The 13732-nt window shown below is 37.5% G+C and overlaps 1 protein-coding gene and 1 long non-coding RNA gene across 2 annotated transcripts; both read right to left on the bottom strand.

Moving 5' to 3' along the window:
- Nucleotides 1–2196: 2196 nt before the first annotated feature.
- Nucleotides 2197–13535, bottom strand: LOC113727365 (mediator of RNA polymerase II transcription subunit 15a). The gene is given in 12 exon segments (XM_027251489.2): nucleotides 2197–2768; nucleotides 3404–3492; nucleotides 3592–3789; nucleotides 5154–5498; nucleotides 5597–7027; nucleotides 7422–7496; nucleotides 7617–7687; nucleotides 8244–9101; nucleotides 9104–9589; nucleotides 11829–11949; nucleotides 12116–12227; nucleotides 13281–13535. Coding segments are annotated over 12 exon segments (4179 nt in total). The 5' UTR covers nucleotides 13466–13535; the 3' UTR covers nucleotides 2197–2560.
- Nucleotides 10556–11352, bottom strand: LOC140035354 (uncharacterized). Its single transcript, XR_011839490.1, has 3 exons — nucleotides 11198–11352; nucleotides 10784–10856; nucleotides 10556–10627 (listed from the first exon to the last, which is right to left on the bottom strand). It is a non-coding gene; the product is annotated as an uncharacterized lncRNA (long non-coding RNA).
- Nucleotides 13536–13732: the final 197 nt, after the last annotated feature.

Raw genomic sequence — 13732 nt, 5'->3', positions numbered from 1 at the left:
AATATAAGTAAGTCATAGTTCCATGTAATCAGGTCTAAAAAGGTTGAAATAAAATATTCGGAGTAAACGGGTAATTAAATATTTAAATAAGCTAGTAATAGGAAATTAAAATAAGTAAATTTGCAAATCCTCACATCTACCATAGTTTCTCATAAGAGTAAACTACTAGTTAATCAAAATAAGATTATGGAAAGGACAATTGAGGAAACTTCAATTACTAGTTACCCTAAGACTCCTTAATTGCTAGCAATTGTTGTCATAACTGATATTTGTAAATTTTGTAACTAATATTTGTATATTTTTTTCTATCTTTGAGTAGTTTTCTTAATTTCCTGCATTCTTGTGACAATTTATAGTTTGAATAATAAGATAATTTAAAATGTCTAAGTAATTTATTGCCTTTTTTCATGGGATCAATACCCGAATACCCCTTATACTAGTGTTTGATTTATGCAATTATAGATGGAGAAGTAGATTTTAAGTAAATATTTTTACTTAAATTACAAAAAAATCAAAAAATAATTTTCCAAGCAAAAAGAATTCTAATAGAAGTTGTCATGAAAATCTAAATCCTTAGAGAGAATAATAGAAGTATTTTAGTAAGAAAATGACCACATTTGTATTAAAAAAATGTAAAATTTCAAGAAGAAAATTAACAAAACGTTTACAAAATATTGTCCTTATGTAAGGGTAAAGAATTATAATGAGCAACTTGTTAGAAAAGAAAATATTAGATTTCTTTTCTAAGAAATTTTGTGTTGTTTAAAAAATACTTTTTATTTTCTTTTCCAAATCTCCATAAATATCTCCTAAAGGTTGAATTATATATATATATATATATATATATATATATATATATATATATATATATATATATATATATATATATTCTCTGGCTAAATTATTTTATTATTTTCTCAATATATTTATGAATGCAATGATCCTTGGTATTAACTTGTTTCTAAGAAATTTCTTTATTCGTTTATTCTTCTTTAGTGTCAACAACATTTTCTAAAACAGAGCGCCAACGTCTCTAAAAAAGTTTCTAAATAATTATTTTGCCCACTATATTAGGCTTTTGTCTACTAAGTGGCGAAAATGACCTTGCAATATGGTTTGCCGTTCATGTGTCTTAAATTCCTTTACTTCGAACTAGGGAAAATGAAAATGACCTCGTTGAATAATTTTAAAATTTTTGGTAGGTAATTTGGCATGAGAATTAGTATAGTGGGTTAACTAAGATTTTCAAAATGTTTATTGACCAGTAGTGCACTTTAACGTGGTAGTGCACTTTAACGTGGTGGCCTACTTCAAACTTTTGTTAAATGATCAAAACTTTACAAAGTCAATAGTTTAATGGACTCTTAAACTTTTTACTAGGTGCATTGAATCTCATTGTTGTAAGTTAATTCAACATTTTTTTTTTTAGTGTAAATGGGAGCACTCAAACCAAAATCTCTTACAACATTTTTTTTTTTAGTGTAAATGGGAGCACTCAAACCAAAATCTCTTACTTGCATTCTCTCGTAATATTCAACATAGGAAAACACAATACTACAAATATAGAACTTTTTTCTTCACCATAAAAAGAAAAAATAGTTGACACTGTAAGCAAAACTAATTTGGTTAAACCAGCACCAACGTGGCCATAATCCTAAATATATCTCTCTGTGCATCAATTCACCATGTACATAGGTCATCAGAAGTCACTAGAAATATAATCATATAAAGACTCCCATCCAATTAAAAAACTTCTGTTTTGTAGGTGATAGAGCCTTCTTGTCATTGTGAGCATGTTCAATATTCCAACCTTTCTTTTGTATGATTCCATGGTTACTAAATCGCGGTTAATAACAAAGCATATATTTCTGTTATAATACTCTTTCTAACCATTTATATATCCCTCAAGCTGCACTGGTCACTTTCCTTTTTATTTATTTGCCTTTATTAAATAGGTAAGCAAGAATGAAACAAGGAACCATGTGGATAGAATTGGTTAGTAACACGTCCCAATCCAAAGCCACGAAAATAAAACAAAAAAAGAAAGAAAAAAAAAAAAAAGCGGCCTACATTCATTTATCTTATCCATTGCGGCACAAGCTAGAAAATCGTCTTTCAGAAATCAGTACAAAACAATGAAAATGTGACGCTCTTCGCAATATATTCAGCATTCCTCAATCCAAAGCCACCAAAAAATAAATAAATAAATACTACATTCATTTATCTTAACCATTGCCACACAACCTAGAAATTTGTTTTCAGAAATCAGTACAAAACAATGAAATTGTGACACACTTCGCAATAAATTCAGCATTTAGCACTATTTAGAATAATTACTCAACTGACACTCAGAATACTCACATGCAGTACAAAGTTTTACCTTCCCAATTGTATACTAGATGGTTTTGTATCTCTACTGCCATTGGGTTCTACAACCTTCATTGAGAAGCAATAAACAATCATGATCAATGCAAACTTCATTGAAAAGAAACAGCTGAAAGTACGATTGTCCAAATCATCATTCTAATTCCTGTAGTTCCACTTGAAATACCGCTGATCACTAAACTGCACTCACACAGTTCTCCCAAGTCCCATATTTTGAGCTGAAAGTTCCTCCACCACTTTGTTGTGCAAATTCTGAAATAACTGCACGAGCACAAATGTCCCACGTCCTTGCCATCTCCGAAAGTGACATAGGCTGTGAAAGACTTCTCAGTGATATACTGAACTTAGACCTGGCTTTAATAGAAAGATCTTCATACTCTTTACTGCACATAAGATTTATTTGATACAATCTCAGTGAAGAGATCTAATTGATGCTACAAGAAGTACAAAAAATAAGGGAAAAGAAATGAGTGGTCAGCGGTATTACAAAAAGAAAGATGTTTTCGCTTCAAGAACCTTCAAATCACAAAAAAGAACAAAGAAAAACCTTTCGGTGTCACACCTTATGCCACAGCTATAGATAATCAAAAACCTGATTAACTATCTCAATTCATATTTAACAGCATGTTATCCTATCATCCCATCAATTGTACACATCCATCAGCAGAATGACTGCTTTTAAATTGGGCATTCCATGTCAAAAGGTGCAGAGAGGTTCAACAGCCATTGGACCTGTGTCTCCCCCCCCCCCCCACCCCGAAAAAAATCCCATCTCCCTTTTCCTCCCTCTGAGCCTATTCTATCTACAGAACCCCACATCCACCCATATATCCAAACACATGGCAGGGTCTCTAGGGCCTACTTCATGTTTCTTATATTATCCTTCCAATCCTTGCCACCACAGATGATGGCTAGTGCAGTTTGGCTATAAATATATATCAAGATAAAGGTATCCATAAATGTCTATTTACAGATCAAAACACAGAATTGAATAGGATCCACATTTTATGTTACTTACCTAACTTCAACAGGATACTTGTCCAAGAGTATAGGAGAGGAATCAGGATAATTAGTTGGAATGAGCAATCGCAGAGGCTGAATTGGAGACTGAAACAACATTGAAGAGACAAATAAACTAAGGCCTGATGCTACTAACAGAAATGAGTGGCACACTAGTATTCTAGCTAAAAAGCATAAGAATCTTACCATCCGTGCTGAAGCATACTGTGATTTCAGGTTTGGGCTAAGAGCTACAGCACTGAAAGAGCACTTGACAATGGTCCCTTCACCACCATCAGCTGCAGCTACTGCAATTGGATCAACATCTTCATCGCTGATATCAACCACAGTATCTATGAGGCATCGATTTATCTCATGTATCTCTTCCACAAGGGCATGGTTGGCCTTCAACCAGTCACAAATTGTTCGATCAGTAAATAAGTGCATCAAATCCACAAAAGTCCAATGATAAGCATCTGCAGAGCCATCTACACTAAACACACAAAAACATCCACAACTGGCTTGGATGCCAGACACATCTAATAAGCTATGCTAGTTTCAGATGAATGGATAACAGAAAATCAGCGTGATGATTTTCAGACTTCATGTTGATTGGTATTTGTTTAAAAACAATAAACTTTCCTGTTCAGAACAGAAATCTATGCTATATAGGGGGAGGGGACTTCTAGTCTAGTGTAAACAATTTTGCGTCACCTTATCTTCTTCCTAAACCGCTACCATATCTCCTCTTACAAAGTACCATGTATTTCTTCTTATTTTAATTTCCACTTATTTATAAACCCTAATTTTTATTAGCAACTCCTAATTATGGTTGCCAAATAACTATCCATTTAAACACTATTTTGGTGAATTTTCTACTATTATATCATCAAAATTATAAAACCAACTCTCGTGAAAATGATTTCAACAAATATACCCAAAAATTTTAATAATATTCTTCCTACTGGTTGCACAAACATTAGTGTGTGCCTTGAACACTAGTATGTTTTATTCCAGGCTTACCAGTTTATAAAGCACCAAAGCAGAGCATTACATAGTAATGCTATGATCAACTAAAGCAAATAAAACCAAGAGGCCACAACAAAGAATCAAAGATGCCACAAACCAGCAGCCTGGAATCGTATCCTCATTGCCTTGGCCCATGGCAGAGAACAAGAATATATGAGAGGAAAGCAGCAGAAGAATAAAAGAGGAGGAGAAGAGCCAAAACCTGATTTTGAAAATCAATAATACAAAGAAGTGATTCAGGAGATTGAAAACTTAAAAATATTGAATTGCCAACTTGCAAGAGAATTATGCCACGTAAAGAGACCATTAATATGTTCAAACAATTCCCACAGGTTTTAATTCCAAAAATGGGAGGGACGCAAATAGCAAAGCATATCTCCTTCAGAGCCACAAGGTGCTCCGGACAACTTCAATGTAGATACAGTGAATCCTGGGTTGCAGTTCTACATCACATTGTCTATTGCATTTTGGGAAAGCAAACATATCAGATCCTGACCAAAGGAAGCATGTAAGATTCTAAAACTAGATGTGCTAACATCTCTTCTAACATCATCAAATTTTAGATGGAATGAGACGGTTAGCTTCCCTTCACCATTAGTTAATCTACCATGGAGTAAGATAAGAAAAGCATATAGCTTGCAATCCTAAGCAAACATGGAGGTAGTAACTTCCACATATACAAAATATGCATTGGCTCAATTGTTTTAGATCAATAATGATGGACAAGGAAATGGAAAAACCTCATTCCTTGGCCTTCTGATACTTGATGTAGCTGTGGATTCCAATTCAAAGGCATCAGAACTGTTTAAGTGCCTCATACTGTCATTCACACTACCAACAGATGAAACAACATTGGAAGGCATTGCACTCGTAGAGCGCCTCATTTTCTTTGTTCCAGTCGGTCCATCTTGTGTGAAAAAGTTTCTTGCTTGCAAGCGACATTTTGTCATTGCGACCAAATCCTCACCAACAGCAGCTCTTGATCCATTGCCTGGTGCAGATCCAGCTATCCTATCAACCATACTGACAACTGAGCTTATATCATCAACGGAGGCAACCAATGCTTTATTTGAAATTGATTGTACCTGAAAATGACAAATATAGATCTTGTTTCTAACTGAGAAGGTGCAGAAACATGTTAAACAAAGAACTCGGTTCATGTAAAATTATAATAGAAACTAACCGCTTTAATCAACCGTTCATGTGGCTTCTCTACAGTATGTGGCTTGCAGGGCATTGCAGTTGATGTGTTGACATGAGCTCCATCCAAACTCGTAAATTCCGCAAGCAATGGCGAAGCTGATATCCCAGGAGTGCCAATTGCTAGTGATTGGGCAGCTGCAGACACAGTAGTTGCATGCGAGGGTCCAATATTTCCAGCATTTGAGAGGGATGAAATGCCAGAATTTAGTTTTTCTGACTCGCTAGGCATAGGTGATGGAGCCAAGGGAGTCGAAGGAGATGGGACCACAAAGGGTGAATTTGCAGCCTGCAATGGAGTTCCAGTTTTTGCTATAGACGTCTGCATACTCTGCTGATCAATTTGAGGGGAAGCATGCGGGGGAACCTGAGGTGATGCTGCCTGAAGGACTTGTGGTGAAGAAATAGGAAATGGGCTTCCCGACTTCAACTGTTGGTGATGATACGCCGCTCGCTGGCTGTTGGTATGGTGTTGCTGGAAAACACCTGTTTTAACACTTATCTGCGGTCTCACCTTCAAGTCACTTGAATCAGTTACCTGGTGTAGTGGTGACATTTGGTGTCCAGGCAGCTGTGAAGGCTGCTGCTGTGGCTTCATTTGTTGGTGCTGTTGCTGCTGCTGTTGTGGTTGCTGCTGCAGCTGCTGTTGCTGTTGTTGCTGCTGCTGTTGTTGCATTAGCTGTTGTCTTTGCAAAAGCTGCTGCTGCAGCTGACGGGGATGCAATTGTTGTTTCAATTGCTGGGTATGCAACATTTGCTGCTCCTGTTGTTTTAGCTGCTGGTTATGAATCATAGTCGAATTAGGCTGTAGAGCATTAATGAGGTTTGATTGCAGCGCAGTCATGCCACTTTGCGATGATAAAGAATTTATGTTCATTGTTTGAGGACCACTGGCAGTATTCTGCTGTAAAGAGCTTATAGCTACCTGCTGCAACGGGTGAGTATTACTTTGTCCTGGGTCCAAAGTCGAAGCAGGCTGTAGGGTACTCATCATATTCTGTTGCAAATTCGAAACTGGTGGCACAGAGGACAATGTGTTCTGTTGCAGGCTGGTCAAGCTATTTGGCTGCATTGGTGTTATGGAACTCTGTACATTCATTGGCTGCATCTGTTGGTTCATTTGATTTTCCTGGGGCTGCATTTGAGGAATTTGAGTCTGAGGCTGAGAGTGCTGCATGTTGGACATTTGCTGTTGGGCAAGTTGCACTTGTTGCAAAGAAACGGGCCTCCGGGGCCGATTTGTAGAAAGAATATTGATTATCTGTTTTTCAATGGAAGCCAACTTCTCCTTGTGACTGATCTGAATGTCATTCTTGGTACATCGCAAGAATCCTATTAGGCGTTCCAGCATGAGCTTAAAGAATTTGAGCTTTTCAATCTGCTCATTTCTCGGTTGTTGAGGAAGAGAATCATGCTACAAAAGGACAAGGCTTTCATTAATAAGAATCGGGAACAAAAGAATGAACCTTTCTAACAGAAAAAGAAGATATTTTGTTCCTTTGTTTCTCCCACAAATTTTCTCCCATTTCTGGAACTAAAACATATTGGTATGGACAATAACAAGCTCTAGCATGCACAAGCCCATTGTCTATACTTGATCAACAAGCAGATGACTGACAAATGGACTCGGGAACAAACGAAAAGTTTTTCTTGGCTCACTGCACTTGATAAGAGGACAAGTTGACTGTTTCTTCCTGGTTAACACATTAGTAGATTGATACTTAAAGACCTGAAAAGTGGATGCAGATTGCAAAGTACCACTCTGCAATGCTTTGATAGAACAACGATCACACATAAATTACACATACCTGTTGCAGCTTTCCAGCAATTTTCATGTACATGTCATTTAATTCCAGGAAATACATGTCCTTCATGGATTTAATCTGCAAGTAAATTTTGCAAATGAGAACATGGTTGCAGATGGAATCTACATACTGAAGCTAAAAAATCATTCTATACCATTACATCTCCTAATTGAAAATGAAAAGATCATATATCAATACCTTTTGATAAACCTCCTCCTGCCAATCTCCACCACTTGCATTCCCCGTCTGAGCTGTTGAATCTAACGAAGCTACATAAAGTTTCAAATAGGATATCATATATGTTATTGGTATCAAAGGCAATAATTACTTGTGAGATAAAAGATGAGATTAGCACGAATAGCAGTAAAAAATAGGAGCATTGCCATGGCAAGCAAGAAATTGCATAAACAAACATAATTTGCAAAAGATGAAACATAATTTTGCCTAAAAATGTAGAACATAAAAACGCATTGGCCAACATTTAACAAATTAGTGAAAATTAAGGCACTATAACCTTAAAGATGTCTAAGAATTAATAACCAAGCAGAAGTTGAAGTTTCAAATAAAACTACAAGAATAAAAATTCACAAAATCTTATCATGATGGGAGAACAAGCTAACTTCAGTGCATGTTATCAGAATGACAACCTACATTAGGATGTTTAAAGATCAATACATAAATTCTGGAAAAGTACGAAATCCTATCCTGAGAAAAGTGCGCAAAAGTTCATAGAGAAATGCACAACATAAGAACAGATCAAATAACATTGAAAAAGAAATAATCAAAAACTCCATGGGAAATATTCAAAAAAGAAAGAGCACAAACTTGATGATGCCTCAGGATGGGCTCTTTGTGGCTGAAATAACTGCTTCTGCTGTTCTACAACATTCTGCTGTTGAAGCAAAGAACCTGTAGGTTGAATCTTTTGCTGCATATCTCTTTGCAACGCATTTGACTGCTGCTGCATATGTTGTAGGCCCCCTGGTTGTGCTTGAATCTGTGATACCATCTGCTGCTGCGGTTGCTGTGGCTGTTGATTTTGGCTTGGTAGCAATGCTGTTGCATTCTGCTGCATTTGTTGCTGTACCGCAACCTTAGATTGCTGTAACATGACGACAGAATGCTGACTTGTCGGCATGGCAGAGTTACCAGGTTGAGTCCCTCGCATTGACTGCTGATGGAGCCCAGAAACGCTACTTTGAGGGGCCAACTGTTGTTGATGCATACTCGAAAGGCTGTTCTGTTGACCTATTAGCTGCTGCTGCTGTATATTGTTCTGCTGGCCTATCAGCCTTTGTTGCTGTTGCTGCATATCAGGCATGCTATTCTGTTGGCCAATCAGCTGGTTGTGTTGAATATTTGTAGCACCAGGCTGCTGCCCAATCAGCTGCTGCTGCTGTTGCTGCGGCTGCTGTGCTGCAGGCAGTAATGGCTGTTGAGCCATGGAGGTTTGCTGCTGATGCAACATGGAAGCCTGTTGTGACTGTTGCTGCTGTTGTTGCTGTTGCTGCTGCTGCTGCCTCAAAACTGCTTGAGACTGCTGCTGAATTACTGGTTGAGTCACTTGTTGCATAGAAGACTGTTGATTCTGCTGGAGGCCAGATAGAGGAGCTGACTGCATTACAGATGGCTGCATAACAGCTTGCTGGGAGGTTTGAATTTGAGTTGGTTGCAAAAGGTGCTTTGCTGCTGCTGGATATGAGATTGCATAAGGGGCTGTGCCATTGCTCCTCCTTGTTGTAACTTTTGTTTCATGTACTGATGCTGCAGCTGTTGTTGATAAAGATAATGCTGTGGATTCTGTGTCTGCTGTTGTTGCTGCAAGGGAACAACCTGTTGTTGTCTAGCCTGCATCTGTCTTTGAGAATTAGTGAAAACATTTGAAGGCATCACCTGTCCCATGGAACTCCCTACTGGGTTCTGAGAAACACTGGGAACACTCTGCATGTTCTGCAAATTGGAGTTCTGACCAATATTAGGCATGGGAGCCTGCTGCAAATTACCAGCAGTTGGAAGTGTAGAAGCCAAAATAGCAGAATTCTGGACTCCAGTTGATGTCATATTAGTCTGCATGTTTTGCGGTAACAGCTGTTGTCGGGATTGTGATTGGCTGCTCACCACTGGCATGGGATGTTGCTGGTTCTGAATTTGGGATTGCATGCCATGGACAGCTATCAAGATGAACAGATGCACATGGAGAAGGAGAGAACTCATTCATTAGACATCATCGAAAGGATAGAACCACAAAGGAAAAAGACGTTTATCTCAAATGTCAAAACCAGCAAAGCACAACAACAAATGGTACCAAAACTAATCCAAAAGCAGTAACACAAAAGTCCAAAGCAATCAGGTGATAACCTACTCCAATCCTTCTTAACCTTTTAAAACAAAAAGTACATATATCTTCTGCAACTAAATGTTCCATCAACTTCTTCGATGCAGTCTCAGTTTACAACTCACAGTAGTCAACCATTTAGACGTGGCCAGCAAGAGAAACCTTAGGCCTAGAAAGATACTGACAAATCCAAGCAAGCTTAATTAATGGGTGTAAAGTGAGTGGATTTGAATCACCCATTTAGATCCAATTAAGACAATAAGATCATATGAGAGAGAGATTAGTATGCCACTGGATTTTTGGAAATACTCTCTGAAGATCAGGATGTGCAAAAACAGCAATTAAACATTGATTGTGTGGACATCAAATAAAACAGTATTCTGGATAAAAGAAGATATTGATAACGAAACTCCAGGTAACACTGCTAACTATTTGGCATCATAAGAAAGCTAGATTGCATCTCATAAACTTCAAAAGACACTAAAGAGCAGATGAGCTTATATGAAGTTAAGTCCGTAATATGTTGACTAGATTTAACTCTTATTTCTCATATGGGATAATATCCTTCAATCATACAATTAATTAGAGTCAAATCTTACAAGATTTCCCAATCTGACTCTAAGACAAGATGCTGAACAGCTGAAGTACTAAACACAAAATATAAAATCCTACGGAAAAAGAGCTAACTTACCAAAATGCCTATCAAAACCAAAAAAAGGAACAACTGAACGCATGAAACCAAAATTCCTGCCAAACACGCTTGGCTAGAGACTCCTAATTAAGATACTTATGTGTTAGTTACCTGGAATCTTCATTCACCCCAGGCAGGACGGGATATGCACCTGACACAGTCAAAAGCTTTTGGGTATGTCAACTGTTGTGATGCGATGTTGATGGCCAAGGAGGAGAGATGGGCAAGAAGTCTCATGAGATGGGAAGAGAATGGAAGAGGAAGAAGGGTCGTTCTGTGGAGGGAGGAGAAAAGAGGGGAAAGCCAAAGCCACTCAAGTTTCAAAAGAAAAATACTCACATCCCATGGTGTAGTTTCACTTCAGACATAAGGGCTGCTTCTTTCGTTGGAGGAAGATGTGAAATCGTGGCATCTGAGAGTAAGAGAGGCTATGATAAATTGAAAAGAGGCACTCTGTTTTGATGTGACGGCAGCACAGAATGACTAAGATAGAGATACGGTTTGACAACAATATCTACTTTGCCCCACTATTTCAACTTTAATTAATGAATAACTTAAGGTTTCTGCAATTTTTCCCTTCTCAATAAGAATTCATCCCCTCCTACTTAAATACATTGTAACCCAGCTTTTGTTTTTAATTGCACATCTAATTGATCTTTTCTTAGCATATGCTTTAAACAAGTTTTGGATATTTTAGAATGATTTGTGTTTAAATATCTTATGTACACGAGTATAAGAGATGCAACCACACACCTGTACCCAAAATTGGGCAAATATCCCCGGATCCTGTAACTTTCAAATACGGAAATCTGACACTTCAACATGCAACTGCACCCAGACACCACCCAAGTCCATGTAACGTAACTCTAAAAAAGTCTTCCTATTTTCCAAAGTGAGCTGATTAAAGCCTGAGAGAAATTCTGGAAATCATTAACTGTTGTTTTGATAGACCACATGACAATTTTATATGGCTAGTCAAGCTAGCAACCTTTTGTCAGACCAAAACATAGATGCTCTTGGACCGCATGGCACGTTGGGTTTTGTTAATACAGGTTAGATACCTATTCATATAGTTCCGTTAGTTCCTCACAAATATCCATGCCTGACCACTGAAGACAACATCTTTTAAACTTCGTAGAAACAACAAAGCCACTGGATCCAAAGGTTCATAATTAATTCATCTAAGTATGGCACAAAAACATCATAGGTCATCAAAACTACTAATTAGCCATAAAGAGAAAAGTAACAAGGCATCAGCACAGGCAAATATTAGAGAACATTAGCAGCACCAACTCCTATTACATTCAAAAAAGAAAGATGACAGATGAAAAAGTTGAGGGGATCAATATCACAATCCAAGAAAGTGAATATGCCATCCAAATACCTTGGTCTGGAGGATTTTTGCTTGCAGTGGCAGCATTAGCTTGTAGAGGATTAGCCATGGGATTTTGGGACTTAGTTTCCATTGTCAGCATCTTCAAAGATATCTTTCTCAAATAATCTGACTGCAAAAAATAAATCATGTCCAGAAGAAAAAATTAACAACCAAATAATGAGAAACAAGACTGACTTAATAAAATGGACCAACAGCAAAATTCCGCGCAGGATCAATGGAAAGAGGATGCAAGTGATACGTTAAGACCATGACATGCCGCAGAATTGCATGGCTACCTGGCTAGTTGCTGCAGTATAAATCTTTTCCTCAAACCTCACAGCAATTTTCTTAAGTTCTTGCAGTCCCTCTTGTCCAGAGAATGGCAGATGCCTCTTCAAAGTCTCCATTCTGCACATGTGAGCACATCTGAACATTCAACTAAAAGCTGCTTACAACCTTACAGAAGTACATCAACAACAGGAAACAAAATCATAAACCAGCTCCACAGTTGCATACTACCACACAAAATCAACTTAGGAAAACAAGCATCTTAAAGTCAATAAAGGAAAACCAATAGCAAGTAAACCTACAAGAGTTTAGAAACTATACTAAATGCAGAGTCTTCTAAATTTCAGTTTTCCACATCATGGCTTCCCAAACAAATTGTGTTAATCAGGAAAGCCATAAAAGAACTGTAAAAGTAGCACATGAATTAAAAGAGGAAGTGTGACAAGAAGTGGAAGAAGTGAAGGAGGAAAGGCAGAAGAGAACTTAGTCTTGAAACACAAAGACACGAGGATTTCATTCTTGAAACTTTTTTCAACTCCAAGTATATAACTTGAAACACAAAGACACGAGGATTTCATTCTTCAACATATTAACTCTCTCAACTCGGTACTTTCTAATCTCACCAAGGAGTCCTTCAACGGAATCCATGCATTTAAAATATCAGAAGAGGAAAATTCTGGCAAAGATAAGTTCAAAGCTACAAATTCTCGGTGAAAGATGTAGTAGTGCAACAAATATAAGAATTCCACACATACAACACATTATCCAAACGACATATTGTATTAAAATACACTCCTCTGGAATAAGACAGAGCCCATGAAGCATTGGAAGCTCCAAGAAGCTTCCAATTCTTCCTCAACTCCATTCCCAATAATACCATAAAATCATCCAGAATCTCAATCATATTAGTCTCCCACACCCAATGAAAATGAATTATTCATACTGGAAAAATAATTATCAACACCAACTAAACAAATAATACATTTTTCTAGTATTACATTAAATAAGAAAAATCACAGTTTTAACCCAGGTAAGGGCCTTCAAGAAAGTCCAGAAAAAAAAAATGTTTTTACCAGTTTCCAAACCAGATATCAATCTAAAAAAATTTTAAAAAAATTGCATACATATATAATCCAAAGTAAAGAGACAAAGCAAAAAGAAAACGAGGGTTACATCTTATTTACGATTCTTTGACGAGAATCAGCTTGGAGTTGAGTCCTCCAATCGCCGCTGTCAATAGTAGCCGGCGGAGGTGCATTTGGGACAGCCGATACTTCTCCACCGCCGCCTGCTTGACCACCTTGAGGAGGACCCTGAGCCATCTGGCCTTGCGGCGCCCTCCAACTGCTGCTATCCATTGCCGAATCAAACACAATTGGTCGACAGAAATAAATCGAAAAGCTTGAAACCCAATAAAACAATTCAGAAATTTACCCGTGAGCATTAAATCTAGGGATAATTTCAGAAACCTCGCCTCGGGGGAGGTTTCTGACAATTTCATTGACCTCCCCTGAGGTTTTCACAATTACATTGACCTCCCTTGAGGTTTAGGATTTTGTAACAAAATCAGTCCATAATGTCAAAAATGAACACAAAAAAGTGTTTTTAAGGAAGAGAGGGAATTT

Source organism: Coffea arabica, chromosome 2c (assembly GCF_036785885.1).
Source record: "Coffea arabica cultivar ET-39 chromosome 2c, Coffea Arabica ET-39 HiFi, whole genome shotgun sequence".
In the NCBI taxonomy this organism is placed as follows: domain Eukaryota; kingdom Viridiplantae; phylum Streptophyta; class Magnoliopsida; order Gentianales; family Rubiaceae; genus Coffea; species Coffea arabica.
This window is presented reverse-complemented; position numbering and strand designations above follow the sequence as displayed.